Source organism: Trichoderma gamsii, assembly GCF_001481775.2.
Source record: "Trichoderma gamsii strain T6085 chromosome Unknown Scaffold_4.2, whole genome shotgun sequence".
In the NCBI taxonomy this organism is placed as follows: Eukaryota; Fungi; Ascomycota; class Sordariomycetes; order Hypocreales; family Hypocreaceae; genus Trichoderma; species Trichoderma gamsii.
This window is the reverse complement of record NW_020171341.1, coordinates 318,780-346,147: the sequence shown is the minus strand read 5'-3', so window position 1 is coordinate 346,147 and position 27,368 is coordinate 318,780. Positions and strand designations below refer to the sequence as shown.

Genomic DNA, 27,368 nt, shown 5'->3' with positions numbered 1-27,368 from the left:
GAAGTGCCGGTGACACAAACATATACAATGCCATATAAAAAGAAATATTAATAGCCTGAGGATAACAGGTTAATACGAGGCCTGGACAAGCAATCAACGTAAAATGAAATGCTGCCAGGCGCTCTCATCAACCGTATGCAGGGTCTTTTCATCTCTGATCCTTGCCGGGAGGCCAGAGGCGAAAAGCCCGCCACTCCTAGTGAGACGCGAGATCGCACTGTGCCGCCGCCGTGTCTCAGCACAATCCACCACCCAAAGCACACCGCCGATGGCCCGTCGGTCGCCGCATCTACCGTGCAAACCACAGTGCCATACAGTCCAAACTAGCGCTCGGCCCTGGCATGCTTCGCCCGAGTCGCCCAGCAAGGCGCTGGCAAGACGGCCCTGAAGCTAACCGCAGGCGGACAAGCCCAAGCCCTTCGCGCGAGGCAGTGATGCAAAGGCCCTCCACCCCTTGGCTCGAGAAGTCGAACAGAACACGTTGAAGTTTTTCTGGCGACGGCCGTGAGACTCAGCGGCGGGCCCCCCGAACTTTTTTTCAGCGAGTTAGTTGCTGCTAATCTCCAGGTAAGCCCATGCCTATTGCCGCCCACGTGGAGCCTTTTTTCTTTTCTCGGGGAAAGTCTTGACAAATCTGCCATGTTGGCAAACCCACTGCCTTGTCCCGCAAACTATTACTAGTGCCCTGCTGTCCACTTCTCTCTTTTGTCCTTCACTCTTGGATTCTGTGTTTGGCATCTTCAGTTCTAAATCTAGAGTCTACAGCAGAGCCTCTCTATATTGATAGCGAGAGCCTCGATCCGGATCCAGATCCCGTTGCGCCCTCCCCGCCGCTCTCGGCGCAACCCGCCACCATGGACAACGCTTATGCTCTTCCCATCGACGCGGTGCTCGCCAACTTCAGCGTCAAGGAGCAGACCGGCCTGACTGACAGTCAAGTCTCCGAGCTTCGAAATAAACACGGTCGCAATGGTGCGCATCCCCAAATTCTACAATCTTTTGAATTCCTGTCTAGTCTTCGTCCACTTGCTCGCCCCGCCGTATCAGATACGGCCTTGACTTGATGCCTGTGATGCTAACTCTAGTGTAGCAATTCCCGAAGAGCCTCCCACTCCCCTCTGGGAGCTCATTCTAGAGCAATTCAAAGATCAACTTGTTATTATCTTGCTTGGCTCTGCCGCCGTTTCCTTCGTCCTCGCCCTGTTCGAAGATGAAGGCGGCTGGAGTGCATTTGTCGATCCCGCCGTTGTAAGTGCTTCCGCAGCCTGTGTACCGCCGGCATAGCTGGCTTAATGGTTTAATCTCATCTCTAACCGCATACCCCTCTACCTGTAGATTCTTACCATTCTGATCCTCAATGCCGTTGTCGGTGTCTCTCAAGAAAGCAGTGCCGAAAAGGCCATCGCCGCTTTGCAAGAATACTCGGCCAACGAAGCCAATGTCGTGCGAAACGGTGGTCATGTATCCCGAGTCAAGGCCGATGATCTTGTCCCTGGTGACATCGTCTCAGTTGCTGTTGGAGACCGAATCCCCGCCGATTGCCGTATTGTTTCCATCGAGAGCAACAGCTTTTCTGTCGACCAAGCCATCTTGACCGGCGAGAGCGAGAGTGTTGGCAAGGATTCTACTGCGGTAGTAAAGGACGATAAGGCTGTCTTGCAGGATCAGGTCAACATGCTCTTCTCCGGTACCACGGTCGTCACTGGACGCGCCAAGGCCATTGTCGTCTTGACGGGCTCCAACACCGCGATTGGCGATATCCACGAAAGCATCACCGCTCAAATCTCCGAACCTACTCCCCTGAAGCAGAAGCTCAACGATTTCGGTGATAATCTGGCCAAGGTCATTACCGTCATTTGCATCCTCGTCTGGCTGATCAACATTCCCAACTTCAACGACCCTAGCCACGGTACCTGGGCCAAGGGCGCCATTTACTATCTCAAAATTGCCGTCTCCCTGGGCGTCGCCGCGATCCCAGAAGGTCTTGCGGTTGTCATTACTACTTGTCTTGCTCTTGGTACTCGCAAAATGGCGGCTAAGAACGCCGTCGTGCGCAGCCTGCCCTCTGTCGAGACTCTGGGAAGCTGCAGTGTCATCTGCTCTGACAAGACCGGCACACTCACCACCAACCAGATGAGCGTCAACAAGATGGTCTATCTTAACGAAGCCGGAACCAATCTGACTGAGCTCACTGTTGAGGGTACTACTTTTGCTCCCAAGGGTAACATTACTTTGAATGGCCAGGTTGTCGAGAATCTTGCTTCCACCTCTTTCACTGTTCTCCAGATGGCTGAGGTCGCTGCTCTCTGTAACGATACTAAACTGGCCTACGATTCACGCACTGCTGCTTACTCCAGCGTTGGTGAGCCCACCGAAGGTGCTCTCCGAGTTCTCGTTGAAAAGGTTGGCCCTTGTGCCCCCGCTGGAACTGCTCTCGAAGACTGTGGACACTTTGCCAGCGCCACGCACGAGCAGAGGCTGCCCCGACTTGCGACTTACGAGTTCTCCCGCGACAGGAAAAGCATGTCAGTCCTTGTTCAGAACGGCAACGCGAAGAAGCTGCTCGTCAAGGGAGCCCCCGAATCCGTCATTGAGCGCTGCACAAGCACCATTGTTGGTGCCAACGGCAACAGAGTTCCCCTTACCGAAAAGCTCCAAAACACTCTGCTCAAGGAGGTTGTGGAGTATGGTAACCGAGGCCTTCGTGTCATTGCCCTTGCCAGCATTGAGGATGTTTCCCAAAACCCGCTTGTCAGATCCGCAAAGTCCACCGAACAATATGCCCAGTTGGAACAGAACATGACCTTCCTTGGATTGGTTGGCATGCTGGATCCTCCTCGTCCTGAAGTTCCCGCCTCTATCAAGCAGTGCAAAGATGCCGGTATCCGTGTCATTGTCATCACTGGTGATAACCGAAACACCGCTGAGAGCATCTGCAGACAGATTGGTGTCTTTGGCCAGCACGAAGATCTCCAAGGCAAGAGCTATACTGGACGCGAATTCGACAATCTCAGCCCCAGCGAGCAGCTGGAGGCGGCTAAGAAGGCTTCTCTGTTCTCTCGTGTTGAGCCCGGTCACAAGTCCAAGTTGGTTGACCTTCTCCAGTCTCTTGGCGAGGTCGTTGCCATGACTGGTGACGGTGTCAACGATGCCCCTGCTCTGAAGAAGGCTGATATTGGTGTGGCCATGGGTTCTGGAACTGACGTCTCCAAGCTGGCCGCAGACATGGTTCTGGCTGACAGCAACTTTGCGACTATCGAGGTAGCCATCGAAGAGGGCCGTTCCATCTACAACAACACCCAGCAGTTTATCCGCTACCTGATCTCCTCCAACATTGGTGAGGTTGTCTCCATCTTTTTGACGGCTGCCCTCGGAATGCCCGAGGCGCTGATTCCCGTTCAACTGCTCTGGGTCAACCTCGTCACCGATGGTCTCCCTGCCACCGCCCTGTCCTTTAACCCACCTGACCACGGCATCATGAAGCGCCAGCCTCGTAGAAGAGATGAACCTCTCATTGGTGGCTGGCTTTTCATGCGCTACCTGATTATTGGTACTTATGTCGGTCTTGCAACCGTGGCTGGTTACGCTTGGTGGTTCATGTACAACCCTGAGGGTCCTCAGATCACCTTCCGACAGCTTTCTAGCTTCCACCGTTGCTCAGCCGAGTTCCCCGAGGTTGGATGCGAGATGTTTTCCAATGACATGGCCAAGTCTGCCTCTACCGTGTCTCTATCGATTCTCGTGGTGATTGAGATGTTCAACGCCATGAATGCCCTGTCATCCAGCGAGTCACTCCTCACTCTGCCTCTGTGGAACAACATGATGCTCGTATACGCCATTGCCCTGTCCATGGCTCTCCACTTTGCTCTCCTCTACACGCCAATTCTCCAGAATCTGTTTGCCATCTTGCCGCTGAATATGCTCGAATGGCAGGCGGTTACTATTATCAGCGCGCCTGTAGTGTAAGTTTGCTCCCTGATTTACCTATTCATGCTTTGTGTAGAAATGAGAAAACTAACAAGATTACTTTAGTTTGCTTGACGAGATCCTCAAGGTTGTCGAGAGGCAATTCTTTATGCAGCAGAAGTCGGCTCCCAAAGCCATTAAGGCTAAGAAAGAGGAGTAAATGGGAAAGGTAAAGGGAAAAATTAGAGGGTATATATACATTATATACACATATACAATGCATACAGGTATATAGAAGGAAGAGAGACATTACTCACTAAGTTGACTCGCATAAGCTGTAAGATATGCTACAACCTGCTTCGACATGAAAAGCCAGTAAGGATAGTGTGCACTGCAACGCAATAGACTCCAACCAGGTTCTCAAAACGATGTTTTTAGGACTTTTGTCAATTATTCATTTCATTTGCCTTTCGCATGCATTCGTAATCTCGATTGACGTGTTTTAGTCAGCTCTTGCTGCCGCTATCCATACAGCATACACAGCTTCGGTCACTTGCAGGCCCCGAATCAAATGTGATATCCCGTTTTTTTTTGTTCTTCGTCTAGTAATATGTATTTATATGGAAAAGCAAAGCACGTTTAGTCCTGTCTACCCTTTAGTAATCGCTTGGTGACCTTGTCCTTCTCGATGATGTATACGTGGGCTCCCCAGCCGGATAGGGCGTCACGGTCGACGGCGGTCAGGAGGGCTTGTGAAATGGTCTCGAACAACGCATCGGGTTCCTGAAATTGCATACATGTTTAGCACAATGATATATGTATAGACGGAAGTAGGAAACATACCAAATCAGGCTCCCACAGACCCTCGCACATGCCAAACAGCTGCTCCGACGCCGTGCCCGACACGATAAAGTCCTTTGCAAAGTCGATGCAGCCAATGCTGTCGAAGCCGCATATAAACGGCTTGCCCGTCTTCGGGTCCAGGCCGGCGACGACGGGCGAGACAAAGTAAGGACCGAAGCGGCGCTCGTAGAGAGAGGAGGAGACGAGGTTGGCGAACGTGCGCGGGGCGATGGCGCGCTCCTCACGCAGGCGGTACATGTTGACCTTGTAGCGGAAGAGGTCGCTGACGGTGCTGACGTCGGTGGCCAGGCCGGTCAGGCCCAGGAAGACGTCGCCGTACTGGAAGATTTTGGGGAAGTTGTTGGAGATGGTCAGGGCCTGGAGGCCGAGGCGGAGGTCGCAGGCGATGGCGACGCAGTCCTTGCCGACCATGGCGACGGCGGCACCGCCGTCTGGGGGGAAGTTAGCAGAGATGTTGGATAGATGGATCGGATGGGCAACTGACTGATCGAAAAGGGAGAAGACTGTATGGCGAGAGCAGTACGTTAGCTTCCAATCTGAGAAGTATCATGATAGTGTAATGACAATGCAGCACTGTACGTACCATGATGCTCGCTGTTGTTCGATTCTAGTATTCGTTTCGAGATTCACAGCAGCAGTGCAAGTAAGGTATGAGCCGTGATCTCCCTGAAGGCCCCGTCGCTCGAATCAATTCAGTCGTGGTATCGCAGAGTTGGTGTTGCAGTGTAGTTTGGCCGGAAGCTGTCTCTCTAAGCTGCCCCAGCTCTCTCTCGCTCCCCACGCTTGGCTGGCACGCAAAAGCGCAGGCAAACATGGTCTGGCGTGGCCGCTGTGTGGCGCGACTGCTCACAAACTGCACCCGAGCTTCTGCCGCTGTGGCTGGTGCTGCTGCTCTTACGTATGTGCGACCGCCTTGGGCGAGGCTGCCTGCGGATTGTTCGAGAAAGCGGGTGGGGCCCGTTTGCTGGATATCTAATCGGCTTTTGACAGCTTGCCTTGTCGGTTTGAGCTTTTGCAAACAAATAAATTTGCTTGGCTGAGGAAAAAAGATTGGTGAGAGATTAAGAGAAGCTGGATTTTCCTCTGCTTTTCTTTTTTTCTTCTACTTGCTTCGACACTCTTGGTTTTAAAGTCACTTACAGTGGGCTTTTCTCTTGCTATATCGGCAGCTGAAGACGGTCACAACCCCACCACCATCTTGTCCGTCTACTTCGTCCAGAGCTCCAAAATCACCCGCTCTCAATACTTGACAGTTCATTAGACTGCGACCACATATCCCAGAGGCTGTTTCAGCTTTACTATAGCTTTCTAGCCCTAAACGACACCATGTCGTCGCACGTCGTGGTCATCGCCACGGATCTGCGGCGCACCACCATCAAAGTCAGCCCCGGCACCTACTTGTCGGACGTTCTAGCTGAAGCTTGTAAGAAGCTTGGCCTAGACGGCGACAAGTACTTGATAAAGTGCGCATTAAATACTCCAGCTCTTTGATTGCTCCATGTTGCGCATAAAGCTAACATTCATCTGCCTAGACACAAGCAGAAACAAGTCGATCTCTCCATACCGTTCCGTACGTCTGGCCTCCTCGCCGGCGCGAAGCTAGAGCTTGTGCAAAAGTCCAAGACCCCATCAGCCGTTCAAATCGCCCTGCAGATTCCCCAGCCAGAGGCCAAAGAGATTCCTGGCGGCCGGCTGATTAAGAAGTTTCCCTCCGACTTGTCATTATGGCAGGTGCTGCGACAGTTTGAAAGCGGCGAGGCGAGCGCGGGGAAGAACATCAATATCACGGCCAGAGGTGTTGCGCAGACGGCCAGCAGCGAGAACTCTGGTGCCGGCCAGCTATTCTATGAGACGCCAGTCCTAAATATCATGGGCCGGGAGCTTGCATCATTTGCTGATTTCCAAAAGTCGCTGTCGCAGCTGGGACACAACTCTGGCAACGTCCTGATACGATTATCGTTTAGAAGGACTGAGCAAACACTATATGAGGCGATGGAACAGATAGGAGCCTTTTTCAAGGAAGAAGAGAAGGAGAAGCAAGAAGAAAAGGAAAACGCGGCTTCAAGTGTCCTAGAGAACAAGCTCAAGGACCCACCAACCGACGGAGATGTACCCATGACTGGAGCTCCAGTTGAGCCCATCAACACCACAAGCGAAGCGCAGGAAGAGCGAGCTCCCGAAGCAACGCAAGATCCAACATCTTCAATACAATCTGAATCGAATAGTTCTGATCCTCAGTCGCGCCTCGAACCTGTCAATGTCTTCCTCGCTCCAACAAACTCGACACCTGCTGCCGCTCTTGCGCCATTCGAAGAAAATGATCTCATGCCCACTGTCGCGCAGGCTCAACTGCATCAGGCCCGCCTACTAGAAAACTCCAGGAACAAAAGACTGCTGTCTGATAAAGAAATTGAAGAAAAGGAGGCGGCTGAGTTGGCCAAGATCGATGCTGTCAAGTCTGTGCTCATCAAGGTGCGGTTCCCAGATAATACCAGCAGCGATTGGCAAGTTGGCCCGTCAGACACTGGCGCATTCTTGTATCAGGCTGTGCGGCATGTCATGGCCAACAACGGCCAGTCATTTCACCTTGTCATCCCGGGGACCAAGGCTGTAATCCAAGATGATGACACCCCCAAGCACAACCTCATCCGAGCGTATAAGCTTTCAGGCAGAGTCCTTGTAAGCTTGGTGTGGAATGACGATGTGCCGAAGGAGGCCCGGAAACAGCCTTTCCTCAAGGCCAACTTTGCTCAGCAGGGACAGACCATCAAGGTGCCCGAGATACCTGCCGTGGAGGATGATAAAGCCGGGCCGTCGGCGGTACCGCAGGCTCAGAGGGCTCCAGCAAAGGAGGGTGGAGATGGTAAGAAGATACCGAAATGGCTGAAACTTGGTAAGAAATAGACTACGAGAGTGAGCGAGCGGCTTAAATGTTTGATTCTCATTTGTACCATGGGAGAATTAGGGGTGCATTGGCATCATGTATATGTATTGGCGTTTTCTCAGCTTTGTTTGATCAATATCGAAGAGGCACAAGCCTTGATGGTTTTGAACACAGATGGCACAAATTTAGACATAATTCAAGCATCTTTACAACTACAGTGGAATTGACTGGGTGGGCAATTGGTGATGCGAAGAGAACAAAAAGGTATCTCAGTTGGGTCAAAAAGACGGCATATCTTGGAGAATGTAAAATTCTGACGGAATGTAAAAACCCGCAGCTATATACCGTTGCTGCGCCGCCGCATAAAAGCCCAAATGTGAATTATTCGAAAATTCATGACCCGCGCCGAATCCATGCGAAAAAAAAACCCGTGCTTGATGATGTAGAAAAAAATTGGTATTTTCAATTCTCTTTATTTGCCATTACCGAATTTGTCTCCTCTCTTTCCATTTTTGCCTCGATTTCTTTTATATAGGATAAAAAAATCGTTTAGTGAGCACGACGGGACTCGGCGATGACGCGCTGGAGCTCATCGACCTTTCTCTTGGCACGGCCGAAGGTACCGAGCCTCTTCTTGGCCAGCTTACGGGCACGCTTGTCCTTGCTGTTGCGGAGAAGTTCGATGACACGACGCTCATAGGGAGCGAGGCTGTTGGAAGGCACATGTATTAGCAACAATTCGTCCATCTTGTAAATGTCAAGAACATGGTATATAAAAACTCACCCAGCAACCTCCTTGACGACCTCACGCACAAAGGCGGTTCGCTTGCTCAAGTGTCCCTTGGTGCGGGAAACACGGGGCTTGACGACACGAGCGGTAGTCTTCTATATTTGGGTAACAAACCAAAAAACGTCAGTTTCAGCGTCCATCGTCTGCCAGAGAAGTAGAGGGCAGAGATCCTCCACGAGGTGAGATCGCGAGTTGACGTACGTGGCCCTTGTTCAGGCCAACGGCCAGACCGGTCTTTGCAGGCGCTTCCTTAGCCATCTCGAAAAATTGATTGTCGAACTTTTGACGGGATTGTGGAAAGGGAAAAAAAAAAGAGAGGTTTCCGTAGATTTGGACGACTCTAGCGCTAATACGAAATTTCGTGTGTGGAATTTTTCCGGGGCGGGAGTTGTGGATCACGTGCGAGAGGGTACGCGATAAGATAAGCAAGCTTGTGGTGTTGCAGAACTATGAGCTTTGGACCTGATTGGACCTGATTGGAGAATATCTCACGGAACTATGGGGCTTTTCCCCCGAATTGGGGCAGCCTGAAGATACCAATTGTTTGATTACATTCAATGGCAGCGTTTAACTTGGTAACAATATGTTGTCCTCGGTATAAGAACTCCAATTAGTCGTTGCAAAGTAAAGAAGATGGATTTTGTCAATTGACCAGCAAATGACGACAGTTCCAGAGATCCATTGGAGATACAATTGCCGGAACTGTTTTCCTCGTCTCGGTCCCCTTCTCGGGCTAATTGACCGAGAGTCTCTGGAATAAACTGCACCGTAGTTCTGAGCATGTTCCAGTAGACTCTGCTCGTACACATTCCAGAACGAGCTTATCGTGAAATGACCTCTTCAGACCTCCTCACGAGTCATGCCCAGCGGTTCTTGTTGAGAAGCTAAGCTTCTGTAGCTTCTCTTACAACTGATGCAAATGGGCCACTACTAATGGGGGTACATGTAATGGCTGTTCGGCTAACACGCTTTGTTATCGTTGCAGGAAGATGGCCGAAGCGAAGCGAGACAAGGCGGATCGAAAGATGCAAGAGAGAGCTGCAAATGCAACTCTATCGTCCAGAACCGAGACATTTTGATCCTGTCTTTTGTCAGTTGTCGCCTACTTAGAAGCAGATCCAAGTAAGCGGTCACGAGCCATTGACAGGCATACGTGTAAGACGGAGTGATCCGTACCTACTTGCGCGTTATGTCTGTTGGAACCAGAAAAGTGACGACAACAAAGGATCCTTGCTCCGCCGTTTCTTCCGCCCGCTGTTCTTACGAGTACTAGTATTCCCATGCAGCTATTCGCAGCCCGCAAAAAGAGCTCCAGCTTGGTCTCCCCCATGAGCGTTTCCCCCGCTTCCAGTAGTGCCCTGGGACTAGGTGAACCCTTGCAGCAGCAGCAGCAGCAGTCGTTCATTATTCAGACCAAACGGCTGTTAGCTAGAAGGGTAGAGTGGCCCTTGCTCTTCTCGCTATCATCCGCCATTGGCGAATTGGCCCAGCGCAGTGGATTGAGTCGTGATAGCGGCGACAAGGGCGCTTATTCGACATTGTACAAGACTGAATAGTGCAGTCAAAGGCCGTGATAACCTCGTACTCGTAGCTGCACGCAGCAGGAAAGAGGCAGTAATAGACGACATCCCCATAAAATGGTGGATTGAGGGTACAGTACTCCGTAGATCGATACCATTCCATTATTCCCAAGAACTGTATCCTTGACTGTGTTATTCCCGACTCTCGCGATTGTCGTCAGATGGTGCTGCTCGCGTGCATTCCGGCTCTGCCATGAACCGCATCCCCCCTCTCTCATGCTAAAAGAACCACCTTCTCTGTTGGGAAAACATGACGGCAGCCAAGGGTGATTTCCATTTATTATACATACTACTGTAACCAATCTTTCCTTATTATTCTATCAGAATAGTACGATTATGCAGTGCTTGTCAATGCCGTTTGGGCTTGGCGAGTGGTGAATTAAGGTATGAGGCGCCGCCGGATCGGCCACGCGGTGACGCACGAAACAGGCACCGAAAGTCTATGCTGACCCGGGTGCTCTGGGCGAGCGGTTTAGCGCAGTAAGGCGGTAAACGTCGACAACGACGATCCATTTAGCAGCACTGGTCTAATTTACTTCGGACGACGTGTAGGCCAACAAGGTGCATACATTAGCACTGTTCGATAGATAGCTTGCGCTCTCAGACCTTTCAACCTGCCGAGATACCACTGATTGCAGCCAATTGCCCCATTTCCATGTAAACGCACGTGTTGCGCAGCACCAGGGGGGTTAATCAACTCGCCCCTGAAGAACAAACGCCTGTTGCAGCGCCGGTTGACTTGCGGTCAGGTCTGCTTCTCTGTCGCCTCTCCCTTTTTCTGCGTCTCCCGCCAGATGTTCCTCGGATGGTGTGACCCTCTGCCTCCTCCACATCTTCTCTCTCCCATTCTCATTCCCCACCAACGCCGAATGCGACAAGAGCAAAAGAAGTACACACAGATACAACAACAAGCAGAAAAGAACATTTGGAAGAAAAACATCCCCCAATCCTACTCTGCACTAAAAACAGCACCAAAGCGCGGGGTGTCCCCGCTACGGGGGCCATAAAGAGGGGAGAAACAGAGGGGGGCTGGAAAAGCAGCAGCAAAACAGCGACCTGGAGGCTGTAGATGGGGAGGTTTGGCCCCAAAAAGCGCGCCTGTGGCTGCTTGTTAGCCTGCCGCAGTGCCGCTTTACCTAAGATAGGGCCCGCCTGCTGCGACAGCCTCCCCCTTCTTTGAGGATACCTGGGTAAGGTATGTACTTGAGAGATGCTAAAAGAAGAGGCAGTGAGAGAGCGAGAGAGAATGGAACCCCCCCTCTTAATATACCTCAGCGCAGTTGACTCGTTGCTTTCTTTTTTTTTTCTTTTCCTTCTTTCTTTTCTCTCTTGTTCCCTTTTCTATTTCCTTTCCTGTCCTTTCTTTCCTCCCATGGTTTTTTTTGTCACCGTGTTTGGTTTCCCTGCTAGATTGGAATGATCAGAGCACGCGCGCTGAGCTCCCAAGTCATGACACCACGATAGTCAAAAAACACCCGCTACACCGACGTCATCAGCGCCCACTCCATACGATAGAGGCCAGAAGCAGACAAGGCGCTCCAGGATCAGAAAACTTGCCAACATTTTCCAAATCAGGCCAGGCACTGTCTTTGGCCATCCTTTGGAGCTGGGATTCCGGGGTTTAGAAAGAAACAACTACAAGACCAAAAGAATCGCATCTATAAATCTGATATCTGCGCGCATAAAAGATAGAACTCAAGAGAGAGAGAGAGTACAAAAAAAGGCCAAATTAAAACACAACACCAAGAACTCACCATGTCGAACCTCCCCTCGCAGCATCCCACCCTCTCCCTCCACCTCACCGACCTCACCCTCACCCCGCTCATCACGTCGTCGTCGTCGCAAAGCCACCTCGAGTCCCTCACCAAACTCACCTCCAGCGCCATCACCTCCCAGACCACCGCCCAGCGCGCCAACCTCGGCCGCCCGCAGCGCATCATGGTCGAGTACCCGGACTCGGGCGCCGTCGTCTTGCAGTCCTACCTCGACCCCCGGGAATCCGGCGGCGGCAGCGGTGTCGATCACATCTCATCCGAGCCGGACTCGTTTTCAAAATACAAGTACAAGGACGAGCACGAGCACATGGCCGACGACGACGACGATAGCAGCAGCACTCGCACCCCTGACACGGCACGACCCGCCACTGTTGACGACTCCGTGGCGCCCGTGTTGATCAGCGTCGTCGTCGCTGCTACCTCGGACGATGCGAGAGAGGCGAGGCGCGCTGCGGCGAGGCTGGAGCGTATTGGGCGAGAGTTTCAGAGGGAGTGGACGGCGCAGGGCTTGGAGCAGGACACCGACGGGAGGAGCAGCAACCCCGAGTGACCTTGATGAAAGAAGAAACTTAAAAAAAAAAAAGAACAAAAAAAACAAAAAAAATTACTGATGGAAAGCATCATCGAGTGGGCATGCTGCGGCCATAGAATGCCCGGCGTCCCCCATTCGAAAAGCTTCGACGGCCGAACCAGGCGGCGTCGTGGCTTTAGACGACACACAGAAATTCTAGGAGAAGAGATGAACGGAACGAAACAGAGGCACTCTGAGCGATATAATACAGGAAAGCAGCATTTTTGTTAGAGCGAGGCGCATAAAGATGAGTATACACAAGCTAATGAGAAAGATCCCTTTTACCGTCACACAGAATCAACTGGAGAGGGTGGTAATACAAAAGAACTCGAAGCTAGCATGTTGGCTCTAATGGCGTTTAAAAAGAATAGGTCTGTATAATTCGGTGGACAAAGTCTTTTTATTTTAGCTCTCAAGATCCAAACGTTTTGTCACATCTTAATCTCAATTTCCTTTTTTTTTTCATCTATTGTTTTATTTTACTGTATTAAAGAATAAAATAAATGAAACTTCAACATTTCCTATACTCCCATGCCCAAAAATCGTCACTACGTGAAATCATATGCTTGCTTTACAACAAGCATCATTTCTTTTCATGGTTTTTTTTTGTCCTATTTTATGTACCATTTTTTATATTCTGCAAGATTAAAACCCTTGTATTTCGGTCCTTCTCCTCAGACGTTTAAATTTAGATGAGCTGCTGGAAAGCACGGTTGATGGGAGATCGAACGTTGGGGACGTCCTTCCAGAAGTCGATGGTGAGGAGAGCGCGCTTGGCGATGCCCTCGGGGGTGAACTCGAACTTCTATAGCCAATGGGTTAGCACACTATCCTTTCTTCTTCTTCTTCTTCTTTCGTATAAAGCCATGTTTGAAACGCACCTTGTAGACATCCTTGTAGGCACCAGAGGCACCGAATCGGTTGAGACCAAACTGCTCGTGAGTATATCTCTCCCAGCCCATGGTGCTCATGACCTCAATGGACAGAGAGGGGATACCGTCGGGCAGGACAGAGAGTCTGTACTCCTTGGACTGAGTGTCAAAGACCTCGAAGCAAGGCATGGAGACAACGCGGGCCTTGACGTTGTGCTTCTCCAACAGCAGCTTGGCGGCATCAACGGCGATGCCAACCTCGGAACCGGTGGACACCAGGGTGACCTGAGCACCCTCTACCTCCTGCAGGACGTAACCTCCCTTGATGGACTTCTCAATGACGGAGCCCTCGAGCTGGGGCAGGTTCTGTCGAGAGAGGGCAATGATGCTGGGGGTGTGCTTGGAGGTTAGTGCAATGTAGTAGGCGGCGCTGGTCTCGTTGCCGTCAGCAGGGCGCCAGACCATGCAGTTGGGGAGAGCACGGAAGTGAGCCAGGGTCTCGATAGGCTGGTGAGTAGGACCGTCCTCGCCCAGACCGATGGAGTCGTGGGTGGCAACCCAGATGGCGCGGATGCGAGACAGGGCAGACAGACGGACGGCACCGGCAGCGTAGGAGACGAAGTTGAGGAAAGTACCACCGTAGGGGATGATGGTTCCGTAGGCGGCCAGACCGTTCATGATGGCACCCATACCGTGCTCACGGACACCGTAGCGGATGTATCGTCCGGAGTAGTCACCGAGGCCGGTGGCCTTGGGCTGGAAGTCGACAGCCTCCTTCCAGCGGGTAAGGTTGGAGCCAGTCAGATCGGCAGATCCACCAACAAGCTCGGGCAGGACACCCTCGAGCTTGCTGAGAACAGTCTCGGACAGCTTTCGGCTGGCAATGGCAGCGTCGCCGGGGGTGTAGACGGGCAGGTGCTTCTCCCAGTCCTTGGGCAGCTCACCCTTCTGGCGGCGCTCAAGGTCAGCAGCCTCTGAGGGGTACTCCTTCTGGTACTTGGCGAACAGCTTGTTCCACTCCTCCTCGCGGGCAGCGCCCTCGGCAGAGTGTCTCTCATACAGGTCGTGGACCTCCTTGGGGACGACAAAGGTCTCCTCGGGGTTGAAGCCGAACTTGGTCTTGAGCTGCTTGATGTCATCGGCCTTGAGGGGAGAGCCGTGAACACCGTGGGTGCCCTCCTGGAGGGAGCCGAAACCAATGGTGGTTCGCAGCTTGATGATTGAGGGCTTGTCCTTGACAGCCTGGCACTGCTTGATGGCGTCCTCCATGGCCTGGAGGTCGTGGTCGCCGTTTTCGACGACGACCACGTGCCAGCCGTAAGCCTCGTAGCGCTTGGCAACATCCTCAGTGAAGGCGACGTTGGTGTCACCGTCAATGGAAATGTGGTTGTCGTCGTAAATGGCAATGAGGTTGCCCAGCTGGAGGTGACCAGCCAGGGAGCAGGCCTCGCCGGAAACACCCTCCATCAAGCAGCCATCGCCGAGGAAGCAGTAGGTGTAGTTGTCAACGAGGTTGAAGCCGGGCTTGTTGAAGACGGCGGCGGTGTGGGCCTGGGCCATGGCCAAGCCGACGGCATTGCAGATACCCTGACCCAGAGGGCCGGTGGTGACCTCGATACCGGGGGTATCGTGAGACTCGGGGTGGCCAGGAGTGATGCTGTCAACAGTCTACAGGTGGGATTAAGTTAGCGCCACTACGTCAGTTTCAACCCCTTGTTGAGCTCATGGCCAAACGGGCTTCGTCCCCTCTTTCTTCCATTTCTGCAGCGGACTCTGGGAAACTTACTCGGAAAGCCTTGAGGTCATCGATGGTCAAGGCATAGCCGAACAGGTGGAGGAGCGCATACTGGAGCATGCAGCCGTGGCCGTTGCTGGATTGGGCAGAAACGCGTGTCAGTCTCACGATCTTGCGCGGGGTTTTCTCTGTTTCCCCTCCAAGAGGGTGGGCAACGGCACTTACGAGAGGACGAATCGGTCGCGGTTCAGCCACTTGGGGTTCTTGGGGTTGAACTTCATGAACTTGTCCCAGAGAACGTGAGCAATGGGAGCCATGCCCCTGTAGAGTCCGGCGTTAGCAGCAAACCTTGGGCGGGAACGGCGGGTGCGGCGGCAGTGCGCATCGCCGGGCGTCGTTGGACAAACTTACATGGGAGCACCGGGATGTCCCGAGTTGCTCTTGAAGGTCGCATCAACCTATGATGGCAATTCCCGTCAGTCAATTGCTCTCACTGCGTGTTGCTTTCGCTGTCTGCGCATTGCCCGCTCTTCACAGCCACGTCCGTCGCTGGCTGCTCGCTCATTCATTGTCGCGTAGCTGGAGCTGCTGCCATGGAGGGGCAATGGCGGGGTAGCAGGAAGTGGGAGAAAACATACCGCGAGCAGGCGGATGGTGTTGATGGCCTTCTGGTCAACCTCTGTGTAGCCCATGATTGCGGATTGCGTGCGCTAGAAGAAGAAAATAAGGGGGTATCAAGAATAGCTGAGATGGATGGAGAGGAGAGATGGAGCAGACGGAGGGGGAGGCAGCAATATAAAGCACCTGGTGTTGCTAAACGCAGGAACCTTTTTTTTTTCTGTTGAGGGGTTAACGTTTATGTCACGGATTAGGGAGCATTAGCCAACAAACCCACCGGCTGCCCACTTTACCGCTGGCTCTGGAGCCCTCTAGCATCTCAATGACCGCTACAACCTTGATCCAAGTTGCCTGCGCGCCTCTATCGGCCCCTCTGCAGCTTCGCCCGTCCACCCGTGGCCCCTCCATCAGCCACTCTGAAGCGGCTACTGGAGCCCCGGGGGTTCGCGGCCAGGCTGCGGCAAATGGCAGACGGAGCGCAAGTTCCAGCGGGGCCAGTGTCCGCTACTGTGAGCCCGCAGCCCTGCTGTTGGAGCCGAGTTTCGCCCCTGCTGTGTGGTCAAGTGTCTGGTGTGTGTGTGCCTGTACCTTTTAGAGCCAAGGAAGAATCAGCTCAGCGGATGCAAGGCTCGACTCCGTATCACGCGTATGCGTGTTTATTCTGCATTGCAGGCCGATTACGAATTGCAGGGCGGCTCAATCCGCAGCCATTACCAACCTCGATTAAACCCTCCGACAACTGGAATGAGCGAGGCCGAGGCTTCAATGTTCTCTCTGCATCTCTACGGTATACGACCTCTTCTAGCTAAATGTATGTACCTGTTAGTCCGAATGCTTCTACATATTCTCACTGATCCTTCGTCTACATTCTAAAAACCGGGTCTTCTCCTCTTCTTTTCCCTTCTTTTTCGCCTTTGACACTGGCGATCTCTCACGTTGCCTCCAACTTCCACTTTGCCGGCAACAGATCGATCTGCTACCTACTTGACGCAATGCTATCCACCCCATTCCTCTACCTATTTAATAAGCGGAGACTTTAAAAAACAGACTGGCTGGCTGACCTTTTCTCTCTTACTGCTACGGCGAACGGCTTCCTGGATTCGGATACTCCGTTTCGGCCCGGCCTGTGACGTAGCTCTTAGCCCTTCTCAAGTGTTGCTTCCTTATCATCTCATAGTTGCCAATGGTTGGCAGCCCAATTGAAGCAACAAGCCATCAGATATGATACAACGCCTATATAACCCTACTATTACCTAAATGCAGCCTGGAAACCCCCGAGCATGCCGCAGCTCTCCAAGGTAGGTCGACAGGCTTGCCACTCAACACGGGCCTAAGTCACCCCCATCCTCCCCATTTCATAAGCAGACCCCGGAAGTTTCCTAAGCAGTGCATGCAACAATCTCACCCAATCAAGCGGGCCGGGAAAGGTGCCCCGAAAGTTGAGAGACGGCGCCGGCCGGATCGTGGGCTGAAGTTTAAAGGCGAGAGAAGAAAAAAGGGCACTTTAGGCTATTATCGCTTGGAGGACCAATCATAGCGCAATAAGCAAACACGACGCCAGAGTGAAACGATGAGTTGAGTCGGTTATTCTGCCATGAGAAGTGTATCTTCAGCTACCTACCTATGTCTCAATACGTTTACATGTAGAGTTTACTCCTTTCAAACTGTTATAAAGACTTTGATATGCATAATTTATTGATTGAGAGAGTAGAAAAACCAGGCCACCCATAGCTCTCAAGTGAAGCGCAACAGCGCTACGTATCTGTACGCCCGTACCCACTTTCAAGAATGCCGCCCAATTTTTCACTTCTCATAGAAAAACACCATTGTAAGCCTTCGATGATATATCAAGTAAACATACCACAAAATCTCCCAAAATGGTGAAAAAGCAACAACCAAAGAAAACACCCTCTAAGAAGCCACCAGCAGCAGCATCATCACCCACTCCTCTCCCACCCATTGACCCCGAAACCCTTAAAAACCAACAGCGAATTCTCACCCTCTTCTCAGACGCCTTCAACCCCGTCCTTACATCAGACTCCTTCGCGGCCACCCTCCAATCCATCAAGCAGTCCCTCTTCAATAGAGATTTTGAGGCTGCTTTTGGCTCCGAGGAGAACCTCCAGGCATACGCCGCACGATGGAGTCCCACAAGGGCGCTGTGCTACGCATCCATTTTTGAAGCCATTGCTTCGCACGTCGATGACATTGCTGCCGAAACTACTGCCGATGAGGCATCATCTCGTAATAGCAGGATTGTCAAAAAGTTTCTCTGCATAGGCGGCTGCGCAGCCGAACACATCGCCTTTGCGTCTCACCTCCAACAAACCGCCTCCAACGGCATCCTCACCCTCCTCGACGCCGGCCCCTGGGGTCAAGTCGTCGACCTCCTCCAAAAACAAGCCACCTCACCCCCTATTTTATCAAAATATGCTTCTGCAGCTATCAAGGCCGCAAACACGCCTCTTCTCGAGGACGCACAGCTCTCCACGACCTTCGTCCAGAATGACGTCTTGGTCATGGATAAAGAGGCCCTCAAGGAGCTGCTCGGCTCAGAGCCCCTTACCGTGACGCTCATGTTTACGCTCAATGAGCTGTACACCAGCGGGGGCATCGGCAAGACGACAAAGTTTCTAAAGCTGCTGGGCGAGATACTCCCGGATAGAAGCCTGCTTCTCGTGGTAGACAGTCCGGGTAGCTACTCAGAAGCCGCCGTGGGCAAGGAGAAGAAGCGGTACCCCATGCAGTGGCTCTTGGACCACACTCTTACGGACGTTCGGGCTGCATCCAAGGACTATGAGTGGGAAAAGCTGGAATCTCACGATTCGATCTGGTTTCGGCTTCCGGAAGAGCTCTCCTACCCGATCCAGCTGGAGAATATGCGATACCAGATGCATTTGTATCAAAGGAAGAGCACGTCTACGGCTGCATGAACAACACCAAGGGACGGTTTGGGAAATTTTAGGTCGATAAAAGCTACTTTGGAAATGCCATGTACATGTGGAACACATACAGGCTTCTAGGAATACTCGTCTATGCCCACACCAACTTCTTCAGCGAATGGCCCAGCTGCTCCAACAACCCGGTGCTGCGCTTCGCAGCGTCTAGCGATATAATATCGCCCTTTTCCACCAGCTTCTTCCGCTCCTCTCCCTCTTTGGCCAGCTGCCGTTCGGCCGCTAGACGCTCAATTTCTGAGCATATGGTGTCGATTTTCTGTAGCTCCGTCTGCCGTGGCCCAGCTTCGCTGACTGGCAATGAAGAATCCGTATACGGCGCCTTGAACGCGAGTTTTCGGATTGCAGGCTCCTTTGGGCCGTTGGTTCCAGAGAAAAGCCCTGCAAAGCCGGTCGGTGCGGCTGGGATCTCGCCGGTTGCTGTCAGCTTTGGAGCGTCCCTGGTGGACATTGTGCGGGTGTTTCTCCTCCGGACATCGCTTTTGCCCGGCTGGTATGACACCACGAAACCCACGTTCCTCGTCTCATTCATGTGAGCCTGCGAAATCGTGGAGGTGATATAAGCACCCGTTTTGATATTCGTTATGCTCGCAAGGGTAACTCTTTCAAAAGAAGACACCTTGTCCAGATCCCAGTCAAAGCGGCAGAGGTATATCGCAGCATCGGTCAGAAGAAGGACAACTTCTTCCATTGGCCACGATTTGAGCGCATTGGCAGTATTGGGTGTTATCAGCACCCAGCCGCCGTGGAACTCTTCACTGACATCTGCCACCACTCGCTTCTGACAAAGTTCCACCGCGCGCTCGCGCATCCTTTCCACGGAAACGGCTGGATCCTTTGTCATCATGTCGATTTCAAATTCCTCAAAAACGTTGGCTGTCACGTTGCCAAGTAGGAAATCTATGGCAGCCTGGCTAAAGTAGTCATTGACCATGCTAAGCAAGAATGAGAAACAACATTAGCTTTTGCCTTTTGACTTTGGCTGGGAGAGGAGGTCTGAGAAGAGATGTGGGAGAGGAGGGAATCTTACCCAGAATAAAGACGCGTTAGAGATATCCCAAGATCATTAAGTGCCCCCCTGTAATCCCTCTTTCTTGTCCTCGTGTAATCACCTTTCATAGCGGAAGTAGAGGCGTATTGCTTCGAAACAGCATCGCCGTTATCTGCCCACAGGGTATTGAACCAGGCCGTCTCTTGGTCCAGCTGAGCGCTCATATCTATGCCTTGTTCTTTGAGCTGAGTTTCTAGCATGTGTTTTGCAAACGAGCTCTGGCAGACATTTGTTCGATCCAGACAGTCCATACAATTCGTTCGGAGAACCCCCTGTTGTTTGCGGACCAGCTCTCCATTGCTCCGCACCGTGCTGCCAAGTGTCTCCAGCTGGTCCTTCAAGCGCGAGAGCAGGTGGCTCACATTCTCAAATTTCATACCACGGCAAACATGGTGAAAGTCAAACCACTCAAAGGGTATTTTTGCTTTCTCATCGAGCCCATCGTTGATGCGGCCAACCGTATTCTGGTATTGCGTTCCAATTGGCTCTTCGATTCCGTGTTTTTCCACCAGGTTAACAATCTGAAGCGTGCCGTAAGATTTTAGTAACCTCTCGAAATGCTGCTTGGCGGCGTTGTAGTTTGTTTCCTCAGAGTGTTGTAAGACTGGCACTGGCTTCAGTGCGTATGCAGTCTGAGTAAAGAATAGTGGAATACTGCCTCTAATCTGAGTAAACGAGTACAGTGGGGATGAAGTTTCCCATGCAGGAGACGACAGAACTTGCTCGGTTTCGACAAAATTTGCTGTGTATCCGTCTTCATCGATGCCGCGTCTGAGATATCGAAGACCAGCCCTCTTAGTTGAACGTCGCGATATCAAAGTGATGAGATATTTTCTTTCGGTAGGACGCAACTCTAGAGAAAGCCTTGCTGTTTCTGGAGACGGCGATGACGGCCCAGATGGTGTCGGCGAGAGATCAGCCAGCTCCATAGACTCCGCTCCTGGGTCATCTACCTGGGGAGGATGGGAATCTGCCACAAACGTCCTCTGGCCGACAAAGCCCTGCATCAAGGGCAAAGCCAAGGCATCCTGGCCAGCTTCTATGAAAGGCTGGACAATATGCCGATTCCAGAAAAATGTGCTCTTGACTTGCGTGTAGAGAGAGTCGTTGGGGTTCGCAATCGCCCCTTTTTCACTCGGGCTGCGCGTTATATCTAGGTCATACGAGAAGTAAAAGCTACGCGAGGATCCGAACCAGACCTGGATAGTTCGAAGCAACTTTGGTAGAAGTGCGGAAGCTGGGATCAAATGATTCTCATCTGCCTCTTGCAGGGCAGCAAGGTTAACCACTGGCGGCGATGCTGATGGCGCAAGGGGTGGCGTAGAAGTCGGCGAGTTGCTCATTCCCATAGTCCTTCTCTGGTCAGTAGTCCATCCACTCCGACTAAACCAGCGCTGCGCAAATCTGCCGTAACTGCCTCGCCTGCGGATCACGTCTTCGGCAACACTGCTCACACTGCTCCTTGGATTCGCCGGGGCATGCTTTTTGCCGAGAATTTCATCGTCCGCCTCTTCGTCTGGAGTCGCAATAGCAATTTCGCCCTCTTCATCACTACTACTCTCGTCGCCATCATTCACATTGGTGGGCACCTCTGCTCGCAAAAGAGTCGCCGTCTTCCGCACAGACTCCTCCGCATCAGCCTGCGACGAGCACGGGGTCACGGCTACTTGAGTGACGACGTAAATGGGCAGTCCAAACACCTGAGCGACTTGCTCTCGGCGCGTAATCGTTACCAAATACGTCAACCGGGATACCGTAATCAATCCTGAGAACTACTTAACATGACATTGCAGTAACAGGGCCTTTTCCTCAGCTCACCAATGACGCCAAGCGCTTCAAACCATGAGTCGGACTTTGCCGAGTCTGGGACCTGGTCGCGCGCCGCAGACGATATGGATGCGTCTCCGTACTTGATCCTCGCAGGCTGGAAAGGCTTCTGCCCTTTGGAAGACAATGGCTGGATAATGAGGCCGTCGACAGCGGCGAAAATCAACACTTTGCGCGCGAGGCCGGGCATGATGTGCGGGGTCTGCGGTCCCGGCTGACCGGCGCAAGAGAGGCCGAGAATTGCTGCAAAGGACGGGATCTAGGGGAAAGTCATGAGCCGCGGCTCGTGACTACAGCGACATTGAGGTGGCCATTAAAGGTGGTGATGTTGAATCAAGGCGAACTCAAATTATACTCGTAGTGGCTGGTGTTGAGTGGAAGTGCTTTGCGCCTGCACCAGGGGCGATCTCAACGTCATCAATTATATCCATTAGCGGTCACCCCTGGTAGCTTAGTGCTGGTAGTGAGCAACAGTGCCGAATGGTATAGCAGCGTGGATGCGCCATCGAGTTACGGCTGAGTGAACAATGGAGGGTCTGGTCTCCATATGGAGGAGCACATGGATTGTGTATTGCTTAGCAGTTATTACCTAGATATTGGACTGATGGCCATATATACTGCTACTATTTCCGCCGGCAATAGAGGGCAAGGCGTGTTGACAGCCAGCCATTGATGGCCATGCAACCATGGCAGCTAAAAGCTTCTTTTTGGCGCTGTACTAGCAAAGCCAAACACGTTGGCAGCCAAGGGCCTCAAGGCGATTTAGCTCGAGTCTTTTATTTGCCTTTATAGGTAATTGAGGTCGCATATTAAAGCCACCCCTTTATTAGACGCCTCGTATCTCAATTGTCGTTCCAAATAGCAAACATTGAGCTTTCGCTGCGATGTGCTGGCCAGCTACCCTGAAGCTGCATCCATGAGGCCATATTTTGGACGAGCACATTGATATCATATATCACCCCGCGGGTGACTCAAAAGAGGTGGAATACATCCCAATTGGTGGCCACCTGCACAAACTACACATCAAGCTACAGCCTACATCGGTATCAAAAGGCGTCATCTGTGCATTTCGTGCAAAGGCGAGATACGGTGCACAGCAATTGGTGCAATGGTTGGCCAATAGGCACAGGCCCACACGGATACATCCCAAGGCAACAAGCGAGCAATATCGTCGAGCATCGCTGGATCAATCGATGCAGAAACACCTCGTGGGGTACCACGCGAAGCCCAAATTGGCTGCCAACCTGCCTAGGTACGAGGCCAAACAGCCATTGACATCCATCGGCAGACAGAGACAGGCAGCAATGCATCCCCAGAAGGAGTCGGACGCAGTCGGCATTTGCGGGCTGCCGGCCAACTAGACAGACGGTTGATGCCACCTGTGGAGCATCTGCCCAGCATCATCTGCAGATTGCACGGCGTCAATTGCATAAGCAGGCCAGTGAGGGGTCGCGAGACGACATGATCCGACCAGAACTCGCCTACGCAATGCTGATTCACCCGCATGCATCCGTGCCTGGCCGCAACTCGCCTGTGGGCATGGCGAACAGGGCGTGATCGCTGGTTAGCGGTGGTTGACGTGGTTTCTGCTGTGCTTTGGCCCTTGCCTGGCAACAGCACCGTGGACGGCGGAGGAAGAGGCTCTAACTGGCCGACATGGGGGATGGCTGCATATTGAGCTGCGATCGCCCATTTGACAGATCTGCTTAGGTAGCGGCGGATGGTTGCTGGCATTGGAACGGCCTTCGTGACGGAGGGACGCTGTGAGAAGCTGCATGGGGGGTCCTGCAACCCAAGGTTCGGCCGCGTACAGGGCCAGGTACCCTTTGGTAGCGTGCAGCAGAGCTTGGGGCGGTGATCAGAGGCTCAGATTGGCGGATGCGCGACCAGCACGAATGAGGGGACGCTGGCAGCAGCGCTCAGCCTTATCCAGCGGTACGTGGCCGGTACATGGGACGACAGCTGGACGGAGCTTTGCTTAGCCTGGAATGACGATTGTAAGGGGCCCTGCTGCAGCCCGCGCAAGTCACTGCGCACGCAGCGCTGTGGGCAGAGCTACACACCTGCCAGGTAGCTGCGCTGCGCTGGGAGGGGGCGGCGGGCCTGGATTGGGCTAAGCGGCAACCACCTCACCTCACCTCTTCACAGGCCGGCACCAAACACTTTTTCTAGGGCCCGGCGTCAAATCTTGTGCTCTCTGTCCTTGGAAACCACCATCACCGCCGCTCATCGCCCGCCAACCCGACCCTCTGCATCATCAACGAGGTGCGCGAGGACCGCCTCCCGCTTTCTTCTCTTCTCAGTCTCTTCTTTGGCCCCCCTTTGATTGCCCCTCTGGCTGCACGGCCCGGGCTGCTGGCTCGTCGACAAAGCCTGTTTCTGTTTCTGTTTCTTTGCCTTTCTCTTCGTGTCTAGCACCGCAGGACGGGTTGGGCTCCTCACTCGTCCACGACTAGACGCTTTGTTTTCCCCCTTGCCGTTGAATACTGTCCTGCCTTCCATCCATCATCCTGCGTCTCTGCTGCTGCATGGTCTCTCTGATCTGCCACTCGCCCTCCCTCCTCCGTCCCCGACGAGCCCCATTCGTCTGCCGTCTAATCGTCTCTGCTTAAGCCGCCAGAAACCAAGATCCACCATGGCCGCTGCCCCCCGGCGTAGAAAGCTCATCGGCCAGCGACGCCGAGTCGAGGACGAGGGCGACGATGAGGGCCGTCCGGAGGCGCTGGAGCTCGATGACGACTCCCTGACTGAAGGCTCCGTCATCTCGGACGACCACGATGGCGCTGACGATAGCGACACCAGCAACATCGATGAGGTGTCACCCACCTCGCCCAACGCTCGCAAGTCCGCCAACGGGTCCGCAAAGGGGGCTGGCCATAGGGCCGCCAAGGCTGCCGCTCAGGGGGATGGGAAGAAGTCTGTGTCGGACACGGAGCTGACGCTTCACGGGCTGTCCATTGCGGATCAACCGGACCCTGACTCTGTACAAGAGGCACCGGTGGACGAGGTCTCGGTCTCGTCACCCAAGTCGCCCTCTGCCCCCGTCATCGTCAGCTCCTCGCCTACCGCGCGGCCTCAACAGGGCAATCGACGTCGACAGGAACACGAAGATTACAAGCGTCGGAGGGACGAGGATCCGGCCTTTGTGCCCAACCGGGGGTCGTTCTTCATGCATGACCATCGGCATCCGGGACCGGCTGCGAATGGGTTCAGGCCGTTTGGGAGAGGCCGAGGCAGAGGTGGCGGCCGAGGTGGTGTGGGGGGACCGTATTCCCCAGCCAAGTAAGTGAATTCCATCTCCGTTGTTGTCGCTGTCGTATACCTATCGTCATTTCTTGACCCACCCCCCTTTCTCCATGTGAGCTCTTCTAACATCGTCAGTAGTCAGCTACACCACCCCGCCGATCCTACTACAAACTCCCAATGGACGCACGACATGCACGAGACTGTCGCAGACGTGACTCCACGTCGCCTTCGGCAGCCGCCTCAAGAGGAGGGGCCTCCCAACGGCACTGGTTTCATCCCGACGTGCGAGCCCAGTGCTACTCCGATCAATAGGACCCTATCGACTGAGAAACATATCGGCAATGCCCAAGTTCGGGTCATCCTGCCAGAGACGACGACCCCCAAGGTCTTTCCTGGCATTCCTGTCAAGCAATACACGAAGCTCCCAGATCATCGCCCGCCTTTGCGTAGGGACAAGCCGGTGCGCATCTCGTTGCCGAACCACCCCCCGCGATACATATTTCCTGCCCCGGACCGATCATTCACATTCATTCCCCGCGCGCTACGGCCTAACCAGCAGCGACTCAGGGGCAGACCCCGTTCCGCCTGGGGCTCCGTCGGCGGCTTTTCTAGGAGGACGAGCTTGTTTGGCAGCTACTATGGCGGAAGCATCTATTCCCCTAGTGTTGCCGTCAGCAGGCGCTCATCCATCGTATTGCACGATAGAGATGGCGTCTTTTCGCCCACCGGATCCATCATCTCTCGTCCTGCGCTTCAGACTGATAACAGGCCTGTAGTCCGTCTTCCTCCGGCCCCGCAAACGTTCGTCCCCGCTATGGGAGTGGAGGAACCGGCAGGCCCGTTTGAATACATGGTAGCTGGACAGGAGACATCTATCGGAGATATCCCCCAACCGCAGTCGTACCCTCTTCCACAGAGGCCCAACTTCCAGGAGAATTTCCCGTCTTCAATCCCAATGCATCAGCCTCGCCCCCAGAAGAACATCTCCGTCGCGGATATAGAATCTCCCACCATGACGCAGAATGCCTCAGCCTTCCAGCAGGCCTTCCATCAGCAAGTTCCCCCGCAGATGGCAAACGGATACCAGGATTCGCACGCACGTCGTCCTTCGTATCCGACTCATGTCTCGACGGGCACCCCGCTGTCCCAAATTCCGGAGCGAGCCATACATGCGGCGCCCTTCCAGCCCCAGCCCAATGCCTATGGCCAGCCAACTTTCTATGGCCAGCAGTCGTATCAACCACATCTTCAACAGGCATACTACTATCCTAACGGCTACTCTGGTCCTAGCATGCCCGCTTCTGCTGTCACTGCGCCTCCGTTTATCCCTCAAGGGCAGCCAGGCATGGCAGGAAGCTTTACACCCCAGAATCAGGTTGAACAGCCCGCTATCGGCATGACAGGGCCACCAGCACCTCCCCACACAAACCTCGTGGCCCAAGAGGCCAATGGTATGGTTTACTACTATGATGCTTCTCAGCTACCTTCAGTAAACCCTTACCAACCATACCCTGCCTCGCAACCGTATCAACCCAGCGTAATGGGCATGGGCGGCATGGTGACGCCCAGTCCCGACGGCTTCTACTACCCCCAGCCTGCGCCGGGCATGGTCTACTACTCACAATAGGCTTGTGGGTTCTGCAGTGGGTTCTGCGGTGGATATTGTGGCGGGCAGAGCTTCATGCCTTCATGGTCTTCATGGCCTCCATGGTGATCAACTTCTCAGCGCATATTGCATATCAACTTTAATATCATCCTCACGGCCCTCTCAACATCTCACTCATTCCCACGCAATCTATTATGGTTCTTTTCTCTCTTCCTCTTGTTTTTTTTTTTTTAATCCCTATGGTGTCATGGGTTGGGTCTCCACGTATCATTCATATCCCCTTGTCGTGGCTGGGTGGTTCGAGTGCTCAAAATCATGATTTTTTTTATTGTTTCATCTTCGCGGTTCTTTTTTTTTTTTTTTTTTTTTTTTAAACGTATTGTTATTGATCATTCTCGAATTATGGATTCTGGATTGGCCAGTTGGGAGCTCCAAGAATACCTGGTGTGTGTGCTTTTCTTGTGGGTTCCTGGTTTCCTTGATGAAAAATAAATCTCAAAGGTTGGAGGGTTCTTCATGTTGTCGACTGTTGTGGCCATCACAATCGTTGTTATTTGTGTCATGGGCAGTCGGTGACCATATGCTATGGATGATAGGAAGATGGAAAATGTTTTCGATGGGTTGCTTTGTCTTTTGTCTTTTTAGTCCTGAGCGAGGGGGAGAGAAACGCATCTGTAGCTGGGAGCGGATCATGAAAGCGATACTGCAGCAGCTTCTCTTTGCTCCTTTTTCTTTTTGTTCCTGGTACCTAGTTTGGGATGTCTTGTTCGGCTGCGTGCGTCAGTATGTGTGCCCGTGTGTTCATTGTGCTGTCTCCATGGCAGCGGCGTTTCAAGCGGTGTTTTTGGAGGCATTATGTCGTAGCTTATTATTTTACTCATTAAATCTGCGGGGAAAATGGAGTTGAATTATGTGGAGTATCATTCGGTGTGTCTATCTCTTTTTTTGTCTCCTTGAAACTTGATTTGCATACATCTTTTCTTTCTATGAGCGAGTAACTTGGTTCTGCGTTTATTATGACAGGCCATGCATTGGCGAAACGACACAAAAAAAGGGGCTTGCATTTGCGAAAAGTTATGCTTCATG

General features: G+C 52.9%; 9 protein-coding genes across 9 annotated transcripts; 5 read left to right on the top strand and 4 right to left on the bottom strand.

Moving 5' to 3' along the window:
• Positions 1-854: 854 nt before the first annotated feature.
• On the top strand, positions 855-4,126 carry TGAM01_v201578 (Ca2+ transporting ATPase, sarcoplasmic/endoplasmic reticulum; the record flags this gene model as incomplete). Its single annotated transcript, XM_018806333.1, has 4 exons — positions 855-972; positions 1,091-1,248; positions 1,336-3,962; positions 4,033-4,126. The coding sequence occupies 4 exons, from the start codon at positions 855-857 to the stop codon at positions 4,124-4,126; spliced, it is 2,997 nt and encodes a 998-aa protein (XP_018660364.1).
• Positions 4,127-4,545: 419 nt separating this feature from the next.
• On the bottom strand, positions 4,546-5,356 carry TGAM01_v201577 (proteasome component PUP3; the record flags this gene model as incomplete). The annotated part of the gene is made up of 4 exons (XM_018806334.1): positions 4,546-4,689; positions 4,750-5,201; positions 5,255-5,273; positions 5,354-5,356. The coding sequence occupies 4 exons, from the start codon at positions 5,354-5,356 to the stop codon at positions 4,546-4,548; spliced, it is 618 nt and encodes a 205-aa protein (XP_018660365.1).
• A 740-nt stretch (positions 5,357-6,096) lies between these two features.
• On the top strand, positions 6,097-7,674 carry TGAM01_v201575 (hypothetical protein; the record flags this gene model as incomplete). Its single annotated transcript, XM_018806335.1, has 2 exons — positions 6,097-6,233; positions 6,303-7,674. The coding sequence occupies 2 exons, from the start codon at positions 6,097-6,099 to the stop codon at positions 7,672-7,674; spliced, it is 1,509 nt and encodes a 502-aa protein (XP_018660366.1).
• A 529-nt stretch (positions 7,675-8,203) lies between these two features.
• TGAM01_v201576 (hypothetical protein) lies at positions 8,204-8,702 on the bottom strand (the record flags this gene model as incomplete). The annotated part of the gene is made up of 3 exons (XM_018806336.1): positions 8,204-8,363; positions 8,439-8,539; positions 8,646-8,702. The coding sequence occupies 3 exons, from the start codon at positions 8,700-8,702 to the stop codon at positions 8,204-8,206; spliced, it is 318 nt and encodes a 105-aa protein (XP_018660367.1).
• Positions 8,703-11,779: 3,077 nt separating this feature from the next.
• On the top strand, positions 11,780-12,349 carry TGAM01_v201574 (hypothetical protein; the record flags this gene model as incomplete). Its single annotated transcript, XM_018806337.1, has 1 exon — positions 11,780-12,349. The coding sequence occupies one exon, from the start codon at positions 11,780-11,782 to the stop codon at positions 12,347-12,349; it is 570 nt and encodes a 189-aa protein (XP_018660368.1).
• Positions 12,350-13,058: 709 nt separating this feature from the next.
• On the bottom strand, positions 13,059-15,669 carry TGAM01_v201573 (transketolase; the record flags this gene model as incomplete). Its single annotated transcript, XM_018806338.1, has 6 exons — positions 13,059-13,175; positions 13,252-14,910; positions 15,029-15,113; positions 15,203-15,298; positions 15,389-15,435; positions 15,616-15,669. The coding sequence occupies 6 exons, from the start codon at positions 15,667-15,669 to the stop codon at positions 13,059-13,061; spliced, it is 2,058 nt and encodes a 685-aa protein (XP_018660369.1).
• A 1,803-nt stretch (positions 15,670-17,472) lies between these two features.
• TGAM01_v201572 (hypothetical protein) lies at positions 17,473-18,528 on the top strand (the record flags this gene model as incomplete). The annotated part of the gene is made up of 1 exon (XM_018806339.1): positions 17,473-18,528. The coding sequence occupies one exon, from the start codon at positions 17,473-17,475 to the stop codon at positions 18,526-18,528; it is 1,056 nt and encodes a 351-aa protein (XP_018660370.1).
• Positions 18,529-18,628: 100 nt separating this feature from the next.
• Positions 18,629-21,620, bottom strand: TGAM01_v201571 (hypothetical protein; the record flags this gene model as incomplete). Its single annotated transcript, XM_018806340.1, has 3 exons — positions 18,629-19,487; positions 19,583-21,368; positions 21,422-21,620. 3 exons carry the CDS (start codon positions 21,618-21,620, stop codon positions 18,629-18,631), a joined length of 2,844 nt encoding a protein of 947 aa, XP_018660371.1.
• Positions 21,621-24,065: 2,445 nt separating this feature from the next.
• TGAM01_v201570 (hypothetical protein) lies at positions 24,066-26,303 on the top strand (the record flags this gene model as incomplete). The annotated part of the gene is made up of 2 exons (XM_018806341.1): positions 24,066-24,712; positions 24,815-26,303. 2 exons carry the CDS (start codon positions 24,066-24,068, stop codon positions 26,301-26,303), a joined length of 2,136 nt encoding a protein of 711 aa, XP_018660372.1.
• Positions 26,304-27,368: the final 1,065 nt, after the last annotated feature.